The sequence below is a fragment of the Microtus pennsylvanicus genome, chromosome 2 (genome assembly GCF_037038515.1).
Source record: "Microtus pennsylvanicus isolate mMicPen1 chromosome 2, mMicPen1.hap1, whole genome shotgun sequence".
Taxonomy (NCBI): domain Eukaryota; kingdom Metazoa; phylum Chordata; class Mammalia; order Rodentia; family Cricetidae; genus Microtus; species Microtus pennsylvanicus.
The window spans coordinates 71,800,539-71,825,727 of NC_134580.1; the positions used below are offsets into that span (position 1 = coordinate 71,800,539).

Here is a 25,189-nt window from a genome sequence, read left to right on the forward strand (position 1 = left end):
TAAGAATTTGATGCGGGTTTTTATTAAAATTTTATTATATTAAGTGTGAGTTTGTGGTCGGTAATAGGACAACTTTCACTGAGTTGGTTCTCTCCACCAGCTAGGGGATTGAACTTAGGTTGTCCAGCTTGGAAGGAAGCTCCTTCATTGGCTGGACCAGGTTTTTATTTTAAAGAATAGATCTCTTTAGCTTAGACTTGCTTCAAACTTGTGATCCTCCTGCTTCGGGCTCCCGTTTGCTGGGATTACAGGTGTTTGTCATGGAACCTGGCTGATATTTTTCCATCCTCAAATACTAGAAGAGTCTTACTATGCAGCCTAAACTAGAACTTGTGATTCTCATGTCTCAGCTTCCTGATGGGATTACAGGCAAGGGACCATGTTACAACTCTGCTGACACTGTTTCAACAAAAAGAAACAAATCTTTTTTTGGAAGATTGTATTTACTTATAAAAATATAATAAAAACAGATGGCTTGCAAGACTGAATCAAAATTGACCTTGACGACAGAGCACGTTTTTCATCTTTATATTTAAGATCTATCAGTTCACCATTAGCAATCAATAAATGCTAATAATATCCAAGAATCTTATGTTATAATTATAACACTAAGACACAAAACAAAATTACAAAAGGAAATTTATTTCAAAAGCATAAGGGAACATTTACATTTAAACAAGGGGATAAACAGGTGTCTTGAAGAAGAAAAAACATATTTATGGCATGAAGATTTTCATTCAAATCTCTGAAGCAAAAGAACAGTAAGTTATGCACTATTGCCTAGGCAAGGGAAAGGGAACAAAGGGAAGAGGGAGGAATGCAGTGAGCTCTGCATCAGACATGAGGTCAAGTTATTTCTGCTGAGTTTACAAATACACTCAGACAAGAGAAAGGAAAAATTACACCATGTTCAAAATTATATTGCTGTAGTCCAATTCATTTTTGTACTCAAAATGGTGTTAGACCATGGCTGATGTATCTGAGGTCCATACTAGATGGTCAGTTTTCAACTGGCAATCCCATGTTCCTACATCTGTTCAGATTCCAAGGGAGCCTAGGTTCAGCTCAATCATGTGGAATGTTCAGAGATTATTGCCAGCACTCCATAGTCAAGCTGACCAACTTGTTGTGCTCACTTGTATCATCTAGACTTCTAGAATATTTCCTCCATAAATTATATGCAGTAATTCTCACAAAGGGGTTTTGCTTTTTTCCCAGTGTAGAAGTAATGGTAACGAGGACACCTGTGTAGGAATCGAAACCTCAAAACAAAACAAAAAAACCCAACAAACAACAAAACTACTAGCAATGACATCTGGATATTTGATTTGAATAGCAAATTTAGGGAAGGAAGATTAACTGGAACAAAAATATATGAAACATTCAAATGAAAAACAAAGGGTCTGAGCCACTAAAAATGTCCACGATATGAGGCACTCCACAGACCTCCCATCTGTTGTTTTAATCTAAAGACTACTGGCTAACTTATACAATAATCTGATTAATAACCTGAGAAGTTAAATTTTGAAAGTGGCAAAAGCAAACGGAGTGAGCATCTCTTATTTAATGATAGTATGTCATCAAGTCACTTTCCTGGGTAGCCCTGGTTAAGTTTCCAAACCCTAAATTATACTATCCATCCTGTGAGAACCTGTATGTACACCAGATCTGGCTATATTTCACCAACAAGATCTTCAAATTTGTCACTGAAAATACGACCTCTGTTTTCAGTTTTAAACAATTTTAATCATGTAAGTATGACTCAAATTCCTCCCTACTGGATTGAAAACCTGGATACCAAGTTAGTAATGGATTCATTTCAGCCTCAAAAGGATAATCACTGTGTCAGATGACCCATTCCTAGAATTTAAATTGTGATTTGTTGTACACTCAAGTTCCATGGCACGCACATATACACACACAACATATGCTTATGTTTATATGTATATTATGCATATGTACTCCTATTCAAATAAGACCCTGTGTTCAAAAGCTATATCCCCAAAAATGGAGAAGAGTGAAGGAAGCAATGCAAAACTTACTGCTTCCTAAAAACTTAATGTCACTTGTACACTGTAAGAAGTGTTTAATTTCTACGAGTCTTAGTAGGAATGCTACACACTGCCTAGCAGCTTCATTAGCAAAAGGTTAAGATTGATCATTACTCTTCTCCATGTATTGGGCAAAAAACTGGAACAGACTGGGGAGGAAAATAAGTAACCTTTCAAAAGTGATTGGCTTTACCAGATCACGAGCTAGACTGAAATTTTTCATTAGATTCAGTTCTTAATAACAAATTATGAAGATGTTTAAAAGCAAGATTCACAAAATGAAATCTAATAATGAGGCTATTTTGAAAAGAAGTCAAAGCTGCAGATAAAGCATCCAAAAATATTGTTGTGGTTTTACCTTGGACACAACCATGGTCTGTTACAAAAGTAGATCATACATACAAAGGTAGAAAGAACATTACGTTTTCAGCTGAAGGCAGCAGTCCTGTTAAAGGGACATCCCCGGCAATCCAATGAGTAGTAGATTTAAGAATATTAAGCTCATGACAATGCTGAAGAATGTGATGTTGCACTCAGTAGAGTCTTCCTCGACTACGATTTCCTCGTGTTCCCCAACCACGGCCTCCTCTACTTCCCCTGAAGGCTCCTCTCTGCTCTACGAAAAAGCGAACAATGGTTTAGGTCTTGCTCAGAATTTCATGGTTCAGCAAGTAGAAAAAATACAGCTTGTAGTTCTGAAAACTGCAGCAGGCCTTATAAAAGCTAAAGTGGTGTTCTCCTACTGTCTTCAAATTCACTGTCCATCAAACCAGGACAACATTTACAGAAACAGAGAGGTAAACAGCAAGCAGAGTGCCAGACAGTTTGGTTAAATGCTTCTCATAGCAAAGTTGTTGCAAAGCGACAATGCTAGGATAATCATACTTGTAAGTTTTTATTTTGGTGCCATTACTATCAAAGAATAAAACTATTAAAATGCCTGCACTTACTAAAGAATTAACAATGCAACAAAAACATCTTTGATCTTTATATACGAGAAGTATCTTAAACTATCGATTTGGACAATGAGGTTGTGATGGAGGAAGGTCATTGGTTAAAAAAATAAAGAAACTGCTTGGCTGGCCCTCATAGGTTAAAACATAGGTGGGAGGAGTAAACAGAACAGAATGCTGGGAGGAAGAGGAAGTGAGCTCAGACTCGACAGCTCTCCTCTCGGGAGCAGACGCCTCAGAGAGATGCCATGCCCTACTCCCAGGCAGACACACGCGATGAAGCTCCAACCCAGGATGGACGTAGGCTAGAATCTTCCCGGAAAGGATGGGTTGATTGGGATATCAGAATTGGCCAGTAAGGGCTAGAGCAGAATGGGCCAAGCAGTGTTTAAAAGAATACAGTGTCCGTGTAATTATTTCGGGGCATAAGCTAGTGAGGCAGCTGGGGAGCTGGAGACGCAGCCCCGCCGCTCTTATTACTACAAGGCTGCCCTTTTGTATGTGACACAAAGGCAGTGTCCTTCCTTGTGACTTCACTATCTACACAGCACTGGCATTCACGGTAAGTGCAGGTTTAGTGCTGAGCCTTTTCATTCTTTCATGGGCTCTATGAGCTCCCCAGAACTGTCAGAAAGCTGTGTGTTACACACACATATATTCTGAGTGAGCATAGTACATCTTTTGCTGAAAGTCAAGGCACACAGGAGAACAAGATCATGAAGAATTAGCTCAAAAGACTCTCTCCAGTGAAGAAACTGTCTGTTCATCGTGGGCAAATGAAATCAGTCTGTGTTGAACTTCTTCACTGCAGCAATAAAGGCTGGCATTTATCTTTCTGATCCACAATTTTGGTGTCTTGAAAAATACCTTTTAGGTCAATTTTACAATCCATTTTAAAATTTTTGACAGTATTGCTTATCAGATGGTTTTCTGATGAAATCTCTCCTTTTCCCAAGAAGAAAAAGTAATTCAATCTGAGACAGAAAACTAACTAGACTTCTCCAATCTAGTCAATACCTCTCTCCTTCCCCTCCCTCCCTCCCTCCCTCCCTCCCTCCCTCCCTCCCTCCCTCCCTCCCTCCCTCCCTCCCTCCCCCTCTGTATCTCTCTGTCTGTCTCTGTCTATCTCAGCTTTGGATGTTCTGGAACTTGTAATATATATATATATATATCAAGCTGGTCTTGAACTCAAGAGATCTGTCTGTCCCTGCCTCCTAAGTGCTAGAATTAATTAAAGGTGTTTACCACCATACCCCACTTTTATTTATTGAGACCGGATTTTATTTTTTGCAGATTTTAAAATTAAAATATAATCACATCCTGGTTTACTGGCAAACAAGCTAAGGTGTTACATTTTCTGCATTTCTTCTCGAACTTTTATCAGGCACACAGAGAGTTCTATGAGACAAAAATCTTTGTGGAAACTCATAGTAGGCACGTGACTGCCCAAGTAAAGAGAAACTTTTTAATGTACTGTGCAAAAAAGCTCATGGCTACTTTCATTCATGCTATATACACCCTCATATCATCTAACTGCTGATTTTCTGATTAGTACAGATAACACATTAAGCCAAATTATCAGAAGATAATATCCAATGTAATAAAACAATGGAGACTCTTTTCTGTTTGCAAAATGCTCTCAAAAATATTATCTGAGGCTCCTAAGAGTTCTGCTGTCCCTATTTTTCAGATAAGAAGCAAAGAGATGCATATTTATATCCAGTTAGATAAATACCATTCAATATAGCACCTAAATAAGTCTTTAAGAGGTCACTTAATGCCATGAAGTAGTGGTGCAAGTCTTTAAACTCTGGAGGCAAAGGCAGGTGGATCTCCAAGTTCAAGGCCAGCTTGGTGTACAAAGTGAGTTCCAGGACAGCCAGGGCTGTTACACAGAGAAACCTTGTCTCGAAAATAAAAAAAACAACCAAACAAACAAGAGCTCATTTACATAGAAGAGTTCTTTTCTCAGACTATAAAGCTGGCTTTCTTCAATAGAGGAATTTATTTAATGTCACCATTATGTCACTTGGAAACAGAAATAGAATATAAAGTAAAATATGGCTCAGAATATACTTAAAAAAACAATACTGCAGAATTAATTATATTTAGCAATCAAAATCAATCACATTAATGTTTGGTTGCTATTGTTATGATGTTGCTGATACTGTTATCATTGAGACACGCTCTAGTGGCTCAGGCTGACCTCAAACCTTCTATCCAGATGATGACCTTGACTGCCTCTCTAGAGTTGGGGTTTCTAGTATTAAGCTTTTCCTAAACAAAAACGGGGCTGGGTGGGCTACTTCTGCTCATTTTGACTCTGGCTTGCCTTGAACTTATGATCCTTCTATCTCACCCTCCTGAGCACTGGGATTATAGGTATATGTCATTATGCCCCATGTGTTCTTCATTCTGTTTTTTCTTGGTTTTTCAAGACGAGAGTTTCTCTGTTTTACAGTCCTGGCTGTCCCGGAATAAGCTCTTGTAGACCAGGTTGGCCTTGAACTCAGAGATCCACCTGCCTCTGCCTCCCAAGTGCTGGGATTAAAGGTGTGTGCCACCACCACCACCCGGCCTGTTATTCATTCTTTCAAAAAAGGACTTATATGGGGAAAAGCCAGTAAGAGACAGACTTCATTACTGATTCAATAAGCCTTCAGAGAGAATGGACAGGTGGGAAGTTCTCCTAGCCAAGGGGGAGTATAAAGTAGTGGCAGGAAATTTGCATTTTGGGCAAAAGAAGGCAGTATAACAGCAGCCTCACAGCCACACAATGTTCTACCTCCTGCCCCCATTTCTATGGCTTCTCTTCCAACTAGCAACAGAAAACCTGAGTATTTTCAGCAACAGGCTGACAAGTCCAGAGACCCTCTACACCACATTTGCCAGAGTTGTATCTTTCCATTCATGGAGAGTGGACATGATGGCTCATGACAACTTCCTGGTTCCTATAACTACAGCAGGCATATTTTCCTTTTCAAGTGCTTAGGTGTCACATGTTGGTTCAGTGAGCCCACAAGAGTTATAGAGAAATGGGATTATTTCTCCAGTGGCTCCCTTTTCCAGGCTAACTCAAGAAAAGCAACCTAACAGAACTATATATAATTCACAATTAAAAGCACGTACCACTTTCTACCTAATCTCTTGGACTGCTTGTACCCAAACGAAAACGCTCACCATAATTAAAGTTGCCCAAATTGCTGCTGTACTTCCCACTGGGAGGATTATAAATCTGTCTGGCATCCCTTTTTGGTCCACCTGGAGATTTCTTGGGTGGTGAACCTGAACTTGTGTCTTCACTGGCTCTCTTTTGCCTATAACAGTGGGAAAAGCAATAGTTAAAAAGCACTGTATTATGCCAAAAGCTACAACACAGTCCTAAATTATTCTGTGAGCTAAAGAGGACAGTCACATAAGAAAGTAAACAAAGTTCCATACCATCAGAGTAACTGTTGGGTTATACAGTTATACGGGAATTACCAAAGAGCATTCACATTACTTGAAACGTGGTTTCAAAGACATATGCAGTGTTGACCGTGCAAACCTACCAACAAAGTCTAGTAATGTGACAGGAAACATAACCAAGCACTCCAGGGCTGTCACTACCACCCTCTCTTGTAAAGCCCTGGCATAAGACTTGTACTTTAAATCCTCTTTCTGAACATCATATTTTAACAATTTCTTGAGAATCATTTCACTATCAGTGTACTCAGGATTTGTTTACTCTTGAATCTCTTTAAAACCCATTTCTTACCCAATCTCAACTTTCTGTACAGGTTTCCAGGACAATGTTACTGTGCTCTTATAAGAAGGAGGAATGTGGAAGAGATCCTGGAGAGACAAAACAAGAATCAGTCAAGACTTCTAATGGATGTGCTAACGTTAGAAAATACTGGGCGAGGAAGGGGGCAGGAAGATTTTGGTTTTTTGAGACTTCTCTGTGTAGCCCTGGCTGTCCTGGAACTCACTTTGTAGACCAGGCTAGCCTCAAACTTAGAGATCTACACACAGGCCTTTGCCTTCTAAGTGCTGGGATTAAAGGCATGTGTCACCACCTCCTGGCTAGGAAGACACATCACATTTTAAATAATGGTTTTGTGTGAGGCCCTGGGTATAATACATAACAATGAAAGAGAAAATGTGAGCTGGGTGGGGCTCAGAGAATCTACTAGACTGGTTGGCCAACAAGTTCCAAGGGTTCCTGTCTCTGCCTCCCCAGTGCTAGCATTACATGCACACACTTTGCTTGACTTTTTACATGGGCACTGATTGAACCCAGGTAATAAATAGTAGCTTTATATATTATAAAGCTTTGAAAGGAGTAGGTTAGGGCTGGGTGTTGAGGAGGAATGGTTTCACTTCGTTGGGCAGGTCTATCTTGAACTTGTAGCCATTCTCCTGCCTCTACCTTTTGAGTGGTAGAATTATAAAGCACACCACACATTCACTGACTCTGCTCTGAATGCCTTTTCACTTCTTATCCTAGCAATGTGACACTCATCCTTCATGTCTAATGACACTATTGTTTTCTCTGGAATGCTGTGTTCTAGATAAAAAGCACTTTCTTATACATTAGTTGACAGCATACTTGTCCTCACTGTCAGGCTTTATGCTCTGGCTTTATTTAGGAAAAAGAACAGGAGAGTAATTATAACTTAAAGGCAAGGTACCACTAGCCTGCAGCACAGAAAAATCAAATGAATTACACAGATAAGGAAGGCCACAGGAAAACATTTCATGTGCTGCACAGCACTGCCCATTATTACAACAGGCAATGCCAAGTTTCACTGACTTCAAAAGGATCCAATAACATTAAGATCACCAGAACTGGGGGCTGCAGAGATGGCTCACTGGTAAAAAGCACTGGTTACTTTGCCAGAGGACCTGGGTTCAATTCCCAGCCCCCACATGGCAGCTCACAACTGTCTGTAACTCCAGTTTCAGATCATGCAAACACCCTCACCCAGACACCATGTAGGCAAAAAGCCAACGTGCACAAAATATGAATACATCATTCTTAAAAAAAAAGTCAAGTCTTCAAAACAAAACAAAAATAACACACCAGAACTTTAAGCTACTGAAATTTCTAAGTCTATCTCTATTTGCTGACTGCTTTGCATGGCTCACTCATCTTTTCCAACCTTTTAAATTCAGGTTAGCTCAAGAAATATCAGTTAGTATTACAAAGAAGTATAAAGTTTTTAAAATCAGAAGGCAAATATTAGGAAGGAAATGACATCTCCCCATTGCAGACACACAGAAAACCTTTTGCACTGACTCTAGTTAGCTGGCAGGTCAGGGAGAAAGGGACTTACCTTGATCAAAACATTGATATTATTTGTTATTTTCAAGGCAACGACTTTTATCTTGTTCTGTATGTAAAGGGAGCAGAAAATTAAAAATCAGTAAGTTCTATGTATACATCCCATTCTGCATGCAACCAGATTCACATCGCTAGGTAGAGAATTTCTAGGCAGAGGTTTAAATCTACAGAATGTGTTTTTGTTTTTCTTCCTTCCCCATTTCTTATACTAAGCAAATCAACCATGCTTCTTTGGCAGGCTAGACAAAGGACGACCTGCAATTCATATGATAAACACACAGGGCATATAGTTTCTAAGAATCATCTTAAAGGAAACCAGTATAAACTATAGGAAGTTTAATGAAAACAGGAAAGTGTTGTTAGGAGTGCAATGAAGCTGGCTTTTATTATGAAGATCAGAGAGACCCAAATCCCAGCAAGGACCCACAAAGTCTGTCATAGGACTGACAACTTTTGTGTCATCAGCTACCAGCATTCTTACCTCCTCGGTTTTTAAGGCCTCGCCTGTTTTACCCTGGAGAGCCAATCGAAGTTGTCTGATATAAACCTGAAGGCCTCGAGCAAAGTATTGCAACCTAAATGACAAAGTATTTAATCAGTAATTCATCACTTCAATTTTGTTCTTAAATAATCTACTGTCGCAGAACAATCCACAGTGCAAAAAAAAAAATGGCTACATGAAACAAACAAACAAAAAAGGCACTTTCTTAAGTAGTTTGTTTCTGATCAAGTATCTCATCAAGCATTTGATGCTGAGATGGATACTCACTATGCTGTCCAGGCTGGCCTCTACTGTGCCCAAGTGATTATTAAACCTTAGCTTCTTGACTATCGAGTCTGTGAGCCATGATGCCCGTACGATCATAGTAAACCACTCCCAGGGAAAAATTAGAGTTAGCAGGTGACAGTGAGGCTCAAACACTGCAAAATGTAAGATGCAGGTTTGTTAATGGAATGATTCTATTGAAAGTGTCCTATGAAAACCAGGCACTAACTTTCCTAGCACTGCTGCTCCACCACTGCTGCACATCATCCGCTGCAGACACAGGTATCCGACACCTCCTAGGTGCTGGGCATTGGACTAGCTTACTCACATTGCTACAGTCATTCAAATATAACAGATGAGAAAAATCTAAGGAGTAGAGTGGTTGCCCAAGGAATTGGGGCAAGTGAGAAGAATCAGAGTTCATTTGTTTGAAAGTTCCCTTCCCACCAGACATCTGTAATGTCACATCTGTGAAATGCTACAAACATGTGTCTTCTGGACTCTCATCCTATTCCACTATATAAAGAATGGGGAGAATCAGATATTATAAAACACAATCAAAACTAAAGGAGCTTGAAGATTTTTTCATCTTTGCCAAGGACTAAACTACTTCTATCATATAGTACCTGATTTTGAAATCTTTGAGCTTTTCTGCATTCAGTTTGGCTGTTAAGAAATCTGGAAGTTTTCGGCCCAATTGGTGAAAACTGTATAATAAACATTCCACATAACTGAACTGCAGCTTGGGTTCTTCATTGCCAGCGTTCTCTCCATTTTCTGCTTCTTCTGGAGGAAGAGGCATATACTCCTAAGACAGGAGAGACCAGATGTTTGCAGGATGTTCTAAAGCCTCTTGTTATAAATACCCATGTAATCCTAAGGCGTGGCTCTAAGACATGGAACACTAAAAACAGACTAGAATTGAGCTAGGACCTATTGGACCAACGCTCTGGCACATCAGCTATCATTATTAACCTATGTTACAGCTGCTATTATTAATAACAAAAGTGGAAATAGATAACTTTAGGCACTAGGCACCAAAGCTCAGAGATAAGATTCAATGTACACCAAGACTTTATAATCTTAATGAATTAAAAAAAGTATTTCCTGAAGTCCATACTCTTTACACTGAGAGTGTGACACAGACATTCAATATCAGCCTTACATCAACCGGTCTACCCCACAAAGTCTGGAAATAGCAGATGTTCAATGTCTCCATATATGCCAAGGGCCTAAGGCTTACCTCTGGTCATTTATGTAACTGCCCACATCAAATACAAGAGTCACTCAATGATGCTGACAATGATTTTTATCAGATGGCCTATTTTCTCCACAATTACAACTTAACTGACAGACTATTTCCTGGTTGCTAAAGCTACTTGGCCTAAGGCAGCTACCTAGTTGGCGGCCTGGAACAAATGACCTTCCCATGCCAGCTACAGCTAGAGTTTGTAGACTATTTAGCACAATCAGAAGAACCAGTGATTCTTTTTCATGGACCTATCATTTTGATTTGGGAGCAAGGGGATGATCTAGTTTCTAAATCATGGGTGATCTTTACACAAAGCATCAACATCAGGAAAGAGACTTCCTTACAGGAGGAAACATGAGGTCTGAGCACTCATTAGAATTAGTGTTCAAAGTACATTTCAAAAGCCAAGTTCTCACCATGTCAAAATGAACAGTAAATGAAGTCTTTAAGGCTATAAACGGACCACCCCACAAGGAAAGAAGAAAGCTCTTACCAGTAATTTATCAAATAGTTTTCTTAAATTTGTTTCTAGTTTTTCCATGTCACCACAAAATGAACTCATCTCGGCTAACAATTTTAATACCTAAAACATACAAATTTCCCATTAGAACTATTTTTAAATGAGCAAGGGCTATGGAATGAGAGTGATTCTGTACACCTTTAAAAGACTGTGCTTATTTTCAATTATGCTTTTCAGAATCATGTTAGAACTGGAAATGTCCCTAGAGATGAAATGTTACAATTAAACATTCAAGAAAATGAAGGCCCTTAGTACAGTCATGAGGTCCGTTTCTGAGCAAACCCAGGACCCCTAATTCCCAATACATCTGTGGGAAGCAAGGAGAATACCCATGACCCTTTCTACTATAGGCTCATAGTAACAGTGTTAAGTATACTGAAAATTGATAAATACATTAAACCACCAAGCATCACTTAAAATGTGTAACAGCAGCCAGTCTCTCAAATTTAATTAAGGTGGATTCTTACTAATTACTGAAGTTAGACTTTAGTACTATCTGAAAATGCTAGTAACTGCCAGTATCTGGAAGTTCATCCTGTTCCCTCCAATCTCAGATTGACCAGCTTAGCCTAGGACATCTGAAGCAATATATACCCATATTCCCTGTTCTAGAGGATGTTGAAGGAAATGGCATGCATTCCCAGGTTTCAGTCAATTCACCACCATTATGGCTGTTCAGAGTCTGGCTCTGTGCCACACAGTGTGACACAGGAGTACAAAGAAATGCTGGAGGAGTGACACAGTAAACACACGAAACAACAGATGCCACAGAACTGTGTCTGTACAATTGAGATCCAAAGCAGGAGGCTGCTTGCTCCCCTGGAGGACAGGCTTGGTAGCAAAAACCTTTATCTGCTTGAACCATCCCACTGGCCCAATATAGGTTAACTGTCTGGCAAACTGTCATGAATTAAGTACCTTATTTAAAAATATTTAGGCTTCAAAGGCATAAACTCCGTTCAGTGCTGTCCCACCGCAGCAGCTATAATGGGATCCATAAATCACTCCTATGCAATTAATTCTGACCTAGGAGATTACTGGCTAGCACTGCCAGACATTTCAATTACCCCCTTGGAAATTAGATCTAAGCCAGTGAGTCACATTTCTACTGAAATATGGGAAAGCTTTTTGGTGCTGAAAGCAGCAATATTCTCTTACCTCCAACTGTATATCAAGACCCTCCACTGGGGTAGTTAGGGTACTGAGATTAGGGAGCACTTGCTCACAGAAATATGTCACAAACCTCGTAGAATGGACATTTTTCTGTAAAAACAATGCAAAAACAAAAGTCACAAAACAAACAAAAAGTCTCTTTTTCAAAGATTATAATAGTAAGTAGACTGCCATTTAAAAGTGTGAACTAAGTATCCCACCATTATGTGACCTTCCTTGCAAGGTCTCCTGGAACATTGGGACGTGGATATATCTTGGATCTCCCTTTTCACTCTCTAGTGCTTTAGTGCTGGATTTACACACCACATAGTAGTATTACATACTGTCCTTATTGTCTTCCAATAAGGACAGATCCTTTATGGTTTTCAAAGTAAGGCATACACATCTCAGAAAACTCATCCAAGGGAAACAAAGCTGGAGACAGAATGTAAGTTCTCACACCTCTCAAAGTTTCTAAGCAACCCCTCAGAGCTACTTCTTGCTGCTCTGGGTTCCGACAGTGTCACTTTGCTTCTACGTGCTCCACTACACTAAGAATGCTTTCGTGCAAAAGTCTGGGGAATGTTTAAGTAAATATGGACAGAGTTAAGAGTAACCCAAGTATCAGCTATGTGGAACAAAGCTCACAGAGAAGAGAGGCACGGCCTGCCGGGTGCACTGCAGGAGCCTGTCCACACAGTCGGGGTCTGAGGGGCTGAAGGTCTGCTCCAGGTCAGCCTGTTCTGCTACCAGCTCTACCAGCTGCTGTCTTCCGCTCACTGTCTGTAAGCTTTTTAACCCGGACAGTATCTTCATGAACAGAACAAATTCTTCACCAGTCACATCTTCCAGGACCTGAAAAAAAAAGTCATTCAGAAGAACAGCATTTTTATTAGTAGGAGGGGCAGAGGGAGGGGAGGGAGAAGGAAGGAGGAATGGAGAGAGAGAGAGGGAGGGAGGGAGGAAGGGAGAGAGCTTAATAGCAAGAGTGGCATTATTTCAGTTACATCCTAATGCTTCTGTATGACAAAAGGATAAGTTTTAAGTTCAGAGGAAGGGGAAGCTGTATTCTCTAAGAGGACCAAAATTATTCTAAAGAAAAATTTTCTTTTTTGACATATAAAGCACCACAAACACATAGAACTCCACAGTTTTACAGTATAACTCAGATTAAAATTTCCAAAATGAGTAAGAAAAATACATAAAAATGTTCCTGGTGAGGGTGGGGAGTGATAGAAATGATTAAGCAATTCTGTCCTATTGTGTATTTGTAAGTCTCTACTGTCCAGGAGTGCTCATTAAAATGCTAAGCACGTCTTAAGAACTTAAGCCACGGCATTACTAGGGTATGTAAGGCACTGCCTACTTGCTTCATATAGACCAACATGGTGGAAGTCTGTTTACTGCCACAACAAAAATTAAGCAGCTCATACAAATGCTTTTATACTTTTGAAAGATTTTACAGGCAGCAAGGAAAAAATCTGTTTCCATTATTTCACTATGCTATTTCATTTTAAAATGCTCCAGAATACTCTTACCATCTCAAGATGGGAAAGAAGAATAAGGAGCCATTAGTATAGCACCACCAAGGATTTCAATGTGATTACACCCTTTAGATTAGTCTGAGTCATTAAAGTGTGTGAAGGAGTTTTGGTAAAAGCAGGTAAAGAACACTTTTGCAGTGAGACACGTCTCTCATGCACACCCAACACTGACAATTACCAGTGAATCTCAAGGGGACTACAACAGACCTTTTTTGATTCAGTGAGTATGAGCTCTTCAACTTCTTTAGTTAGCACTTCATCTGGGAGCGTCTTAAGTTTCGTGGACAGGAATTTAATTGCTCTTTCTCTAACAATGTCTTCTCCTTGAAGAATCTGGCTAAATAAACCACCTAATGTTCCTGTAAAGCAAAAGAGCAACTGTACAGTGTGAAGCGTTTACATTTATCTCATCATTGTTCAAATGAGGAATAAACACCCCGATACTATCAATGCTGGCCAAAGTCAGTCTGAAATCTTTACAGCTCAAACCAGAAGGCCACATGCTTGGCTCCCAGGGCATCAGCTTGAGTATGACTGGCATTTCGTTCCAACTATATCCATAAAGTCCAAGTGTTTTGGGAAAATTCTTTAAAGTTGCCAAAGGAACTTTTCTAACACATTTTGAGGGGAAATTTGAACTGTTTTATTTATTTATTTTATAATTACTTCTTAGTAATTTTAAGTAGTACTTAGTATTTAGTCCCAAACATCTAAGCTGGGAGGCCCCTTTTCAGAACAGTCATCACTTTTATGAAAAAGACCCGAGTAAAGCCCAGGCCTCCTTCCTGGTTTCCTAAGACTCCAAGCATGATTCAGAAATAGAACTGGCTTTACCTTTTGCATCCATCTTAAATATACTTAATAGCGCATTGTTCACCAAGTTAAATTCTGCAGAGTCATCTGGGGAGAGAACAGTAACATGATGAATAAAGGATAAACTTAAAATAACACCTTCATTTTCAAAATTAAGATTCAACAAAGTTTCACACAGGTGATGGAACAAACAACCTACGGCCACTAAGCAACTCTTTCAGAGGATCGGGAACACATCAGTCCTTTACAGCGGCAGAGAACATCACGGGGCATGCCTGGGACAGCACCACAGGAAACAGGTGAAATGATAATGTTACAAGTCTGAAGAGAAGCCTACCATTATGCCTTTATAAACACAATTTTAAACAAGACAAGTCACGGACTCAGAAGTCAGTGAGTTTCATAACACTGAATGAAAGAAAGAAGTTCCAAGTCATCTGGCTGAGGCGGGGCCTCTGTGCTCATTGCCCATGCATGGCAGAGTCAAGAACAGCAACTATTCCAGAGGATATTGAGATGCAAAGGTGACAAAGGAACCTCTCACCTGTCTGCAGAAGCTGGGTCAGTATATCTGCTACTCTTGGAAGATTCTCTCCTGTGGCAAACTGAGGCAGCTCTTTAATGGCTTGGCGTCGTATCTGAGCATGATTTCAAACAAACAAAAATTAACTAAAATGGCTTCATCATAAAAAAGCAATGACAAACTCATTGTTTAAGACAACTGAAACCATATTAAGAAACCATATTAAGGAGCACATGAATCATAAAATGCAAGATGCTTTTTCTTAAAATACTTTAATTAGTGTGTACCTTTGTGGAGGATGGGGAGGGAAGTACATATGGCCCAAATGCACACGTGGAGGTCAGAAGACAACTTTGTGAAGTTGGTTCATTCTTTCCACCTTTACATGGGTTCTGATCTGAGGACCGAACTTAGGTTAGGCTTATGTATAAAGCCATCTCACCAGCCATAAAGATGAGTTTTTTATTTTCTTTCTTTTTTTTCAAAACAGGGTTTCTCTGTAACTTTGGGGCCTGTCCTGGAACTTACTCTGTAGACCAGACTGGCCTCGAACTCACAGAGATCTGCCTGCCACTGCCAGGCTAAAAAAAATTTTTGGTGGGGCAGGGGGAGATTTTTACTTTACTCCCCCCGCCCCCGTGTGTGTGTGTGCGTGCGCTACTACACAGAAAGGACAGAATGAAAGAAGAGGACACTGGATCCAATGGAACAGAAGTTAGAGGCCACTGTGAGCACCAGTGGGTGTTGCGATAGGGTCTTTAGAAGGGCAACGGGTGTTCTTAATTGCTGATCCATCTTCCTGTTTCTAACAGTTTGAACAAAATTTGCCCTGTTTGTTTTTGAGACATGATACTGCTATGTTGCCAAGACTGGCCATAAACTTCTTGGCTTAATGGATCCTCCTGTCTCAGCCTCCTGAGTAGCTGGGACTAAGATACATGCCACTGGCTCAGTTTACTATTCAGGTTTCACAGAATAAATAAGACAAATGCAGCTGGAAGGGATATTAAATACTGGACTGCAGCAGAGAGTTCATTGGTAACAAACATGCTTGTATGGCACTTGTATATACAACTGATGGGCTGTGACTTTTAGGTATGTTAATATACTGCTCCTTTAGAACAGCAACCATGATGGAGTCCTCATCAAGAATTATTTTAGGGCCTTCTATAATGACTACTTAATTTGAATTAAAAAAGATTCCAATTTACTAGCTCTTCCATCAAAAATGATTCAGAGTTTATACCTGTCATTTGCTGCATGAAATGCTAGTGATTGATTGATTTCATTTAGAAAGTTAAGAGCTAATAGCCGAAAAAGTTTTAGAAGCCTACACCATTAACTAGAAATGCTAATGGTAAATTATGAACCATGAGAAAAGGGTCAATGCTTAATCTGGTAATCAGTTACAAGTATTACAGCAACCAACTATTGTTTTGTGACACATATACTACATCTATCTGTACAAAAATTCCATTAACAGTCTAATATACAAAATATGAGTAACAATTTAAGATGTGAGCTACATTCCATTTTTATCAGTGGATAATGAAAAAGCAAAACAAAAAATTGTTATTCCATGCATTTTTTATAAATACAAGATAATAAACTTAGTATTTTTTGGGTCTGGTATAATGTAACCATATTATGATAGCAGATTATGGACTGATCACTACTTTGATCATGTTACTCTTACAAACACAAATACTAGAAAGCTTAATGAGGTGTCAGTCATAAACTTACTGACACATCTTCATCCTCACAGAGGTCTAATTGTGCATTGATTGCAGAATCAGCCAGTTCTGGGAAATGCTTAAAGAATTTTGGAATAAACTGAGCTGCTAATCGCTTTTCCTTGGTGCCGCCTTTCACACCATCCAGGATCACTTGGTAGGCATCTTTATGCTGGAAGGAAGACAAAAAAGAAACAATACTTAAGAACTAGAAGCAACAGGAAGATTTACCACACATGCACAGATGCTTCCAATATTTAGAAACACTAGAGTTTTACACTAGTTCCAAAACTAGTGCTTAAATTGGACATGACCTTTTTTACTCTATTTCCCCATTCCCTACTGCCGAGTCTGTTTTATTTGTCAATTAGGAAAGAGAGAAATATGACCCTAATTTTAAGTAGAAAAAAGCAAGTAAGTTGCTCAATAGCTCAACATCCCGTCATTTAGGTATCACCAGGCCTTTTGATTCTGTCATGCTTTTAAAAATGGAGAAAGATATTAGACAAGTCTCACAGCGGTGTTACATTTACTAAAAGATGCCTTGGCTAGGCATAGAGTAATGCTAGCTAGCATTCAGGAGGCTGAAGAAAGAAGGTGGTAAGTTTGAGACAGCCTAAGTTACATAGCAAGACCTTGTCTTACCCTGCCTCCCACCTACATGGGTTCTAATTAGCATCTTGAGGAAGTTGAAAGAAATCCATTTCTGAAATTCAGTAATTACTAATATAGAAAATAAAGCAGCATCTCCAGGAATCAGTGACTTATTATTTAGTGGTACTTTGGACTGCCAGCAGCATAAAATATTCCAAATAGTGCACAGCTCTATCCACCTCTCTCCCAGCATGGCTATGGGTTCCATGTGAGTTCGAGGCCAGCCTGGTGTCTACAAGGTGAGTTCCAGGCCAGACAGTTCCATAGTGAGACACTGTCTCAAAACAACAGAAGCATTAACTTAAGAACTTTGTATATTCAGTGACCACAGTGGCCAGAAGAGCAGACCCTCTGAACTACAGCAACAAGACAGTTGTGAGCCATCATGTGGGTGCTGGGAATTGAACCTGGGTCCTCACTTGGCAAGAGCAACAAGAGCTTTTAGTCACTGAGGCACCTGACCAGCCCAACTGTAAATATTTTTGATGCTTTTCTAAAACCATGTTTTGGTATGTTTTCAACAATAATAAAACAGAACTCTAAAGGTGTTCCTTCAAGAAAAATATAAGGTACAATTTGAATCATTTTCATCAATGTATTCTACTGAAAAGAATTGTGTGCATGGGCGAGGTGTGTGTGTGTGTGTGTGAGTGTAGAATACAAGTAGGAAAGCCTAAGGAAGCCCGGCCATTGATAAGCTAATTTAAGAATAAGAGTTTGAACAGAGGTGCCTTCTGGGCATTTCCAGAATGTGTAGGTTATTAAGTAAAAACCCAAGTGCCAGAAGTGGGCTCCTTCCCTATGCATTCTTGGTGATAGACGCCTCTATCACCAAACAAAACAGGTAATGCCATTGTGGTTGGCTGCCCATCAGAACTAGGTAGTAAGACCTTACTGACAAAGATACTACATGCTCTGGTTGTGGGACACAGAGAAATCAGGCTGAAAATAAGCTGGACGCTTCATTCCTGATGGCCAGAATGTCTGAGGTACTCTGCAGGCTGCAGGGGGGCCTTGTCAGCAACAGTCTTACTCAGCTATGCACTCTGACATGAGGCAAGATATGGAGAAACAGTGGTGATTCTGTTATGTTAAGTAGGCAACTGCTTTCTGACTGGAACTGAGGCTCAATCCATATGAAGGAATTCACAGCTGGTACTGTAAATATGGTCAGAAGCCTGCGGCCAGAAAGGTCATAGGGGCAAGTGGGGAAACTACAGCTGTTATTTTGCTAAATTGGACATGTGTTCATCAAACTGTCATCTAAATAATTATACTTATCTCCTAGGTTAGTGCTGCTGCCAGCACTGCTCAGAGAAACTTGTTTGCAGTGGAGAAAGGAATGTCAGAGACTCTTAAGACGTCGAAGTACTGAGAATAAGTGACTTGCAAACACAGCCAAAGTGGGACATAGGCCATCCCTCTCCAGGCTCAGGGAACACCCAGAAAGGAAGACAGAAGAACAGCAGATTCCGAGGATGGAGAGCAGTGTTGCGGCATCCTCAATTTACAGCAGCTGTGATACTTGCCCAAGACTGGGCCAGCCAACGTCCTGACAGAGTGGGAGGAACTCATGAGACCGTAGCCCTCCCTGCACCCCCTCCCCGAGATCTCTAAGTATTTACTAGCTGCCAGGGGAGGGAAAAACATTTTCTTCAGTGGTGGAGGCACTAGCAAAGTACCCACGCTCTGTAAATAACCCCTCATCTATGCTCCTGTGTAATCCGGATCAAACTCCCTGGGTCATAAACAACAAAATTAAAACATGAAAGTAGGACTATCTGGAAAAAGGAAGGGGTCAGTAGAGAGAGTGAACAGGGTATGAGAAAAATACATTATGTACATATATAAAAATATAATGAAACCACTATGTAAAATATACCAATAAAACAAAATTAGCTGCAGCAGCGATGTTTAAAACATAGGCAGTATGCATGAACTGGTCAGAGACTATGTGAAAGATGGGACTTTCACATAAATATATTTTTTGAGTAAAGAAAAGGATGAAGGGGCTGGGGTGCAGCTCAGCGGCGCCACCCTTGCCTAGCACACAGTAAGCACTGGGTTCCATGCCTAGCAGTGCAAAATAACCTCAAATGCAACTAAACACTGAAAGAAAAAAGGGTTTCAGCTAAACTATATTACTGCTTTTTAAAAAATTTTTTATTTTTAAAAAAATTTAAACATTTATTTATTTATTACATATACAATAGTCTGTCTGCAGGTCAGAAGAGGGCACCAGACCTCATTACAGATGGTTGTGAGCCACCATGTGGTTGCCAGTAATTGAACTCAGGACCTTTGGAAGAGCAGGCAATGCTCTTAACCACTGAGCCATCTCCCCAGCCTTATTACTGCTTTCTTCCTTGACTCAAGAGTGTTTGCATTTATACCACTTAGGTTGCTAGTATTTTCATATACTTTTCAGAATTTGAACTTGGTCCTTGAATGTAGTTTAATCATACAGAATAAAGCTACTAAAAGAGTGGTATTTCATGATCACAAGTCAGCAAGTCAAGCCTCTTCCACCCCAGGAGGCAATGCACAAATCAGAGCTTTGGGATTTATACAGCACCTCAGATCGGCCTGCTGCCAGTCTCTAACCGCTGTCTTGACACATGTGCCAAGGCAGCTTAGGAAGGTCAAAAGAAAACCTGAGGTAGTTGGTTCTTTCCTTCTTCCATGTAGGTATTAGAAACTATACTCTGGTCATCAGGCTTGATGACAGGTGACATCTCTCCACGCTAGATAATAAGTTTTTACAGGGTAGAATATCACATGTAGTTCAGGCTAGCCCAAAACTTGCTATACAGTCTAGGCTGGCTTAGCGCTCCTCCTTCTCCCTCTCCTTCCAGAGTGCTGGGAATATGGAGGTTTCCACTAGACAAGTATTTACATTTTAAAATTAAGTTAAAATGTGAAATAAAGGTGGGTTACACATTGTTCTATCATGGTTACTCGGAGGCTGGAGTCAGAATGCAGTGAGGAGAGCCAGAGGAGAGGACCTGAAGGAGTGGAGTTGGAATGGGGGAGGCACGTGTAGTACCTGCAGTGACAGGAGAATGATAGATTCTGAGACAATAAAAGTTATTTAGAATTTATCACCTGCAATCTGCTTATTAGAAATACAGATTCTCACCTGTCTATAAAGTAAAGCTCTCTTCATTTATCAGTTAGACCTTGTAAATTTTTTTCCTTTTTTGTATCTATTTAACTTTAAGAAATTATTTCCTAGAAGATACAGTGCAAGGATTTAACATTTATCCCCACAACTTTATAATTCAATAAAGGAATAAGAAAAATCTATACATAAAATAAAATGCAAACATGAAGTACTATTAATAAATGAAGAAAGAGTGACAAAGAATCTGGGCTGGAGAGATGGCTCGGTGGTTAAGACACTGGCTGCTCTTCCAGAGAGGAGATGGATTCCTAGCATCCACGTGGCGGATCATAACTTCTTATAGTTCCAGTTCCAGGCAATCTGATACCCTCTTCTGGAAAAACTCGCACAAAATAATAAAAATTTCATGGAAAAAAAAACTTCAAGAGAGAGAGAGAGAGAAAGAAAGGATCTGTTGCTTGAGGGGAACTAGCTAATAAGATCTGGGGGAGGCTGGTGTCTGCGGAGACTGCTGCCTAGAAAGTGACTGCCACTTTCTAGTGCAAAACCCAGGATGTCTGGGGACTAGGCATGATGGTACTGCTTGTAACCCCCATGGAAGTGGAGGCAGGAGGATCCCTGGAGCTTGCTGCTCCAGGTCCCAGCGAGACTAGTTCATCAAACAAGGTGGAGAGCTCCTGAGGAACACAGACGTGACCTCTAGCCTCTATATGCACGTACACACATATGTGCCCACTGTGTCCTTCTAGGCCTGAGAGGACTTGTGTGTATCCTTGTATTTGGGGGTTCTGCCCTGAAAGAGAGACCTAGAGAGGGAAAGAGTGGTTTGCAGTAGCAGAGCTGAAAAAATCAAATTAAAGACAACAGATCAAAAACTGTCAAAGTCGGTTTCATAACGGTCCACATAGCAATCTGCTAGAGAATGTAACATGAAACTTTATTTTACTAAACACAACAGGTATTTTCTCTTTCTGCAATGGTTTATGTGTCTCAGCTAGCACTTGGCTTTTGTTAGTTAAAACTGCAGCAACATCCTAAGCCCAGTATGTTTTTTGGAGAGCCTTTCCAGGCATCTTCTCTAAAAGGGAAGAAGTACCAGACAGACAGAACTCACTGTATTGGTTATGCAGTGGTCCGTGTCTTAACTGTGGTCACTACAGTGTCGTGAAGGGTTGACTACCCACTATCTACAGCCCTCATGTTGGGTCCCAAGGCCCAGTGCTTAGAACCTGGCAGATGCTCAAAAACAATACAGCATCCTTGAAATCGCCAGCACTCACCTGAGCCAGAGAAACTCTTCCTTTTCACTTTCTGGTTCTTAAGCACTCTTCCCCTCTTCCCAAACAGCAGGTTTTTCTCGAGAAAGCCATTTTTGCTCTCCTGTTATCAATTCAACATTTTTTTTATCATAAAGATAACATAGGGGGGCTGGGGAGGTGACTCAGCAGGTAAAATGCTTACGATATGTATGATGAGGACCTGAGTTCAAACCCCAGAACCTACATTAAAGTTTGGCTCACACTGTGCACCTGCAATCCCAGCACTAGGGTGGCAGAAACAAGAAGATTTCTGGGCTTGTTAGATAGCCAGACTGGCAGAAGGGGTGAACTCCAGATTCAGTCAGAATCTGTCACAAAAAATAGGGTGAATGGTAAATAAGGAGAACACCTGATCTTAACATTGGCTGCCACATTGTGTGTGCACAGGTATAAACACACGAATATCTACACACACACACACACACACACACACACACACACACACACACACCCAGCAAAAATGAAATAGAAAAATTAAATGATAACAGAGATCTATGCAACTCTCACTTCTCAAACCCAGGTCACACTGGGGCCTGGCACTTCATCAACCTATACCGTCTACAGTATTCCAAAGTCAAATGGAAAGTTAAGGAACAACTTACATATGTGTGGTTTCAGGCATTTCAGAAAAGGATACCTCCCCTCTCCACACAAACTGAATTTGGCTTCCATCTGCCCTAATGTACTCTAATAGGTGGTTGTCAAAAAATACTTTCCCTACTTCAGCAAAAATCAGTGGGGAATGGGACAGCAGCAAGTACACAGTCTCTAAGTTTTCCCTGGAAAATTCCCAATTTATCTCTTTAGGAGAGCACCATTCTTGGACGTAGCAGTGGTGGTACACACCTTTAATCCCAGCACAGAGGCAGATGCAGGTGGATCTCTGTGAGTTCGAGACCAGCCTGCTCTACAGAGCAAGTTCCAGCACAACCAAGACTACAGAAATAAACCCTGTCTCAAACAGCTAAACAACAAACCCAAAACAGACAAACAACAACAACAAAAACCCCTAAAATCTAAAAAAGAAGAGCACCATTCTAGAACCAGAAACGAATCCCTATTCTAGGCTCGATCCCTGGCCCCTCTTGCTGATGTGTGACAAATTTAACTTTTGGTAGAACAGTCAGCTACACGCCTCTGTAGCACGATTAATAAAAATTCAGAGACAGATACTGGGGTTCAATCTTAAAGTCAGAAAAGCAAAAAAAGCCAGCCACTGGCTCTTACCTCTACCTCAGTCTGAAATTGGAGATCCTGACTCCAGGATTCCTCAGGATGAGACTGAGAGCTGACTCCTCCGTCTTGATATTCCTTTCTAGTGCTGGGATTTAAGGCATGCAACAGCACTGCCCACCAGTTTCCATGGCAAACTAGTGTGGCTACTGGGATTAAAGGTGTGTGTCCCTACTGCCTGGTCTGTGAGGCTGACCAGTGAGGCTGCCTTACTCTCTGGTCTTCATGCAAGCGTTATTCATTAAAATACAAATGAAGTATCACTACACTCCTCCCTAACTCAGTTACAAACACCAACAAAAAAGCACGCTGGCCAAGCTGCCATATCACTTTTCCTAGGAACAACGAATTCCTCTATGACTGACCATTGTATTTTGCATCTTATGTAGGAGGCAGAAAAAGTCTGCTTTACAAGGGGCCTAACAGTGTATACACATCTGTCAGGGTGAACCTTCACATTCTGACAATGAAGCCCCCACAGACATGAAAGTAGGGAAGGAAAACAGTGGGGGCCAGCAATGATAAACTAAGTCTGGGCAGGTCACTCAAAGAGCTGTATAGATAGAGACACCTGCCAGCGTATCTCAACAGGACACCCCAAGACAAATGTCAGCCAATCAGGGGCCCTAAACCTCAGAAACCCCTCACCCCCATCTCTACTACTATAAAAACCCTATTCTAATTAATTGAGCTCGGGGCTCTCCGGGTATTCCAATACGCTGGACGTGCGGAGAGACAGAGTTTGCAAACTTGATTAAAATAAAGGCTCTTTGCTTTTACATATGGGACTCGGTCTCCTTTGTTGGCTTTTGTGGGGGCCCCGCGGATTTGGGCATAACAAAACCACTTGAAATTGGTACGTTCGCAATACTGAGTTAAGTTCTAACACGCCCCTCTTCCCCGCAAACTTAGTAAGGTTCTACTAGAACTGCAGCCATCCCACGGGACAGGAAGGACTCCTCCAAGGCTCAGCTCAAGGACGCTACGCTTTCTTTGGTACGGGATGAGGACGCTGAGAAATCACTAAGGCGTCTACGCACTGAAAACGTGGACTTCTAAAACGTCTTGCCAGCCTGGCTTCTTTTTCCCAGAGGACAAGCACTTGACCTTAACAACTCAAGTTCAAAACAAAGCTTCAAGGCCTAGACGGGGAATTCAGCAGAGTACTGAAAACTATGCCTGGGGGAAAATGAGCGGAGAGCACTTCATAGAACATTCTTTTTGGGGCTTGATCGCCTCCCTCTCCACAGCCCTGCCTGCGACTTTCTTCACAAAATTCTTCCAGTGAGAAACAACACAAAATGCTTGTCCTTTCCTCGCGCATCACTAGTCGCCGGGGGAGCACGAAGCTGCCACCGCGCCTCCAACGCCCGCCTCAGCTGGGTGCCCGCCAGGCGCCCGAACGCGCAGGGAACGAATGCCGCCGCCGCCGCCGCCGCGAGCTCCTATCCAAGTCCGGGCAGCAGGGACCCGCCGGCGCGTTGCACCGGCCCTGTATCCTACTCTTTCTACATCATTCACAACTTCTGCCTCCAGAACCGACAATTTCGGTCTCTTGAGGAAAACTTTCCATTTCATCACAGTCCAGGAAATGCGAAAGGCGGCGCGGTTAGACGCGGGTCCCGGGAGACCGGGGGAAGGCCGGACTGCGGGACCGCGCGCTCCCGAGCAGGCCGAGGCCGCGTTCCCGCCCCGAGTGCGCGCCCCGCGACGCGGCCCAGTGCGGCGGGAGCCCAACTCCCCGAGCGGCGGGCCCTCCAGGCCGCGGACTCACCTGGCCCACTTGCTCCGTGGCATCGGCGAGGATGCCGTAGTTGCGGTACAGCTCCTCCACCGTCGGCATGCTGAGCGCCAAGTTCCGGGCCCGCTCCCGCCGCCCAACACGTAGTCGGCGCCACCGCCGCCTCCACGGAACTTATCTAAGCCGTCGACCGCACTATTACGCCGGTAGCTGCCGCCGGGGCCGCCACCAGTCACCGCGCACAGCACGGCCCCGCCCCCAACGTCTACGCAGACACAGACGCGTCGGGAGGGGCCCGCGGCGGCAGCCGAGCATCGTCCCGGGATCTATCGCCCCCTACCGCTCGGCGGTGCGAAAAGAAACAAGGACTAAAGGAGCTGGCACCCGTTGGTGGGAATTGTTTTTTTCTGCTCCGCAAAGTTCTTACATTTACCAGAAATAAGAAGATACAGAGAGAAGTTGAAAGCACACGATGTTTGAGAATT

At 41.6% G+C, this 25,189-nt stretch overlaps 1 protein-coding gene across 2 annotated transcripts; it reads right to left on the bottom strand.

The window, feature by feature from the left end:
* Positions 1 to 622: 622 nt before the first annotated feature.
* On the bottom strand, positions 623 to 24,971 carry Api5 (apoptosis inhibitor 5). Of its 2 annotated transcripts, none has more exons than XM_075961511.1 (14): positions 24,738 to 24,971; positions 16,644 to 16,805; positions 14,922 to 15,015; positions 14,399 to 14,464; positions 13,772 to 13,923; positions 12,669 to 12,875; positions 12,027 to 12,131; positions 10,842 to 10,931; positions 9,723 to 9,904; positions 8,812 to 8,905; positions 8,323 to 8,379; positions 6,762 to 6,838; positions 6,185 to 6,321; positions 623 to 2,662 (listed from the first exon to the last, which is right to left on the bottom strand). In XM_075961511.1, exons 1-14 carry the CDS (start codon positions 24,804 to 24,806, stop codon positions 2,640 to 2,642), a joined length of 1,515 nt encoding a protein of 504 aa, XP_075817626.1. In that variant the 5' UTR covers positions 24,807 to 24,971; the 3' UTR covers positions 623 to 2,639. The 2 variants fall into 2 exon arrangements, with proteins under 2 accessions (XP_075817626.1, XP_075817624.1); XM_075961509.1 differs by having other exon boundaries at positions 623 to 2,667.
* Between the last annotated feature and the right edge of the window lie 218 nt (positions 24,972 to 25,189).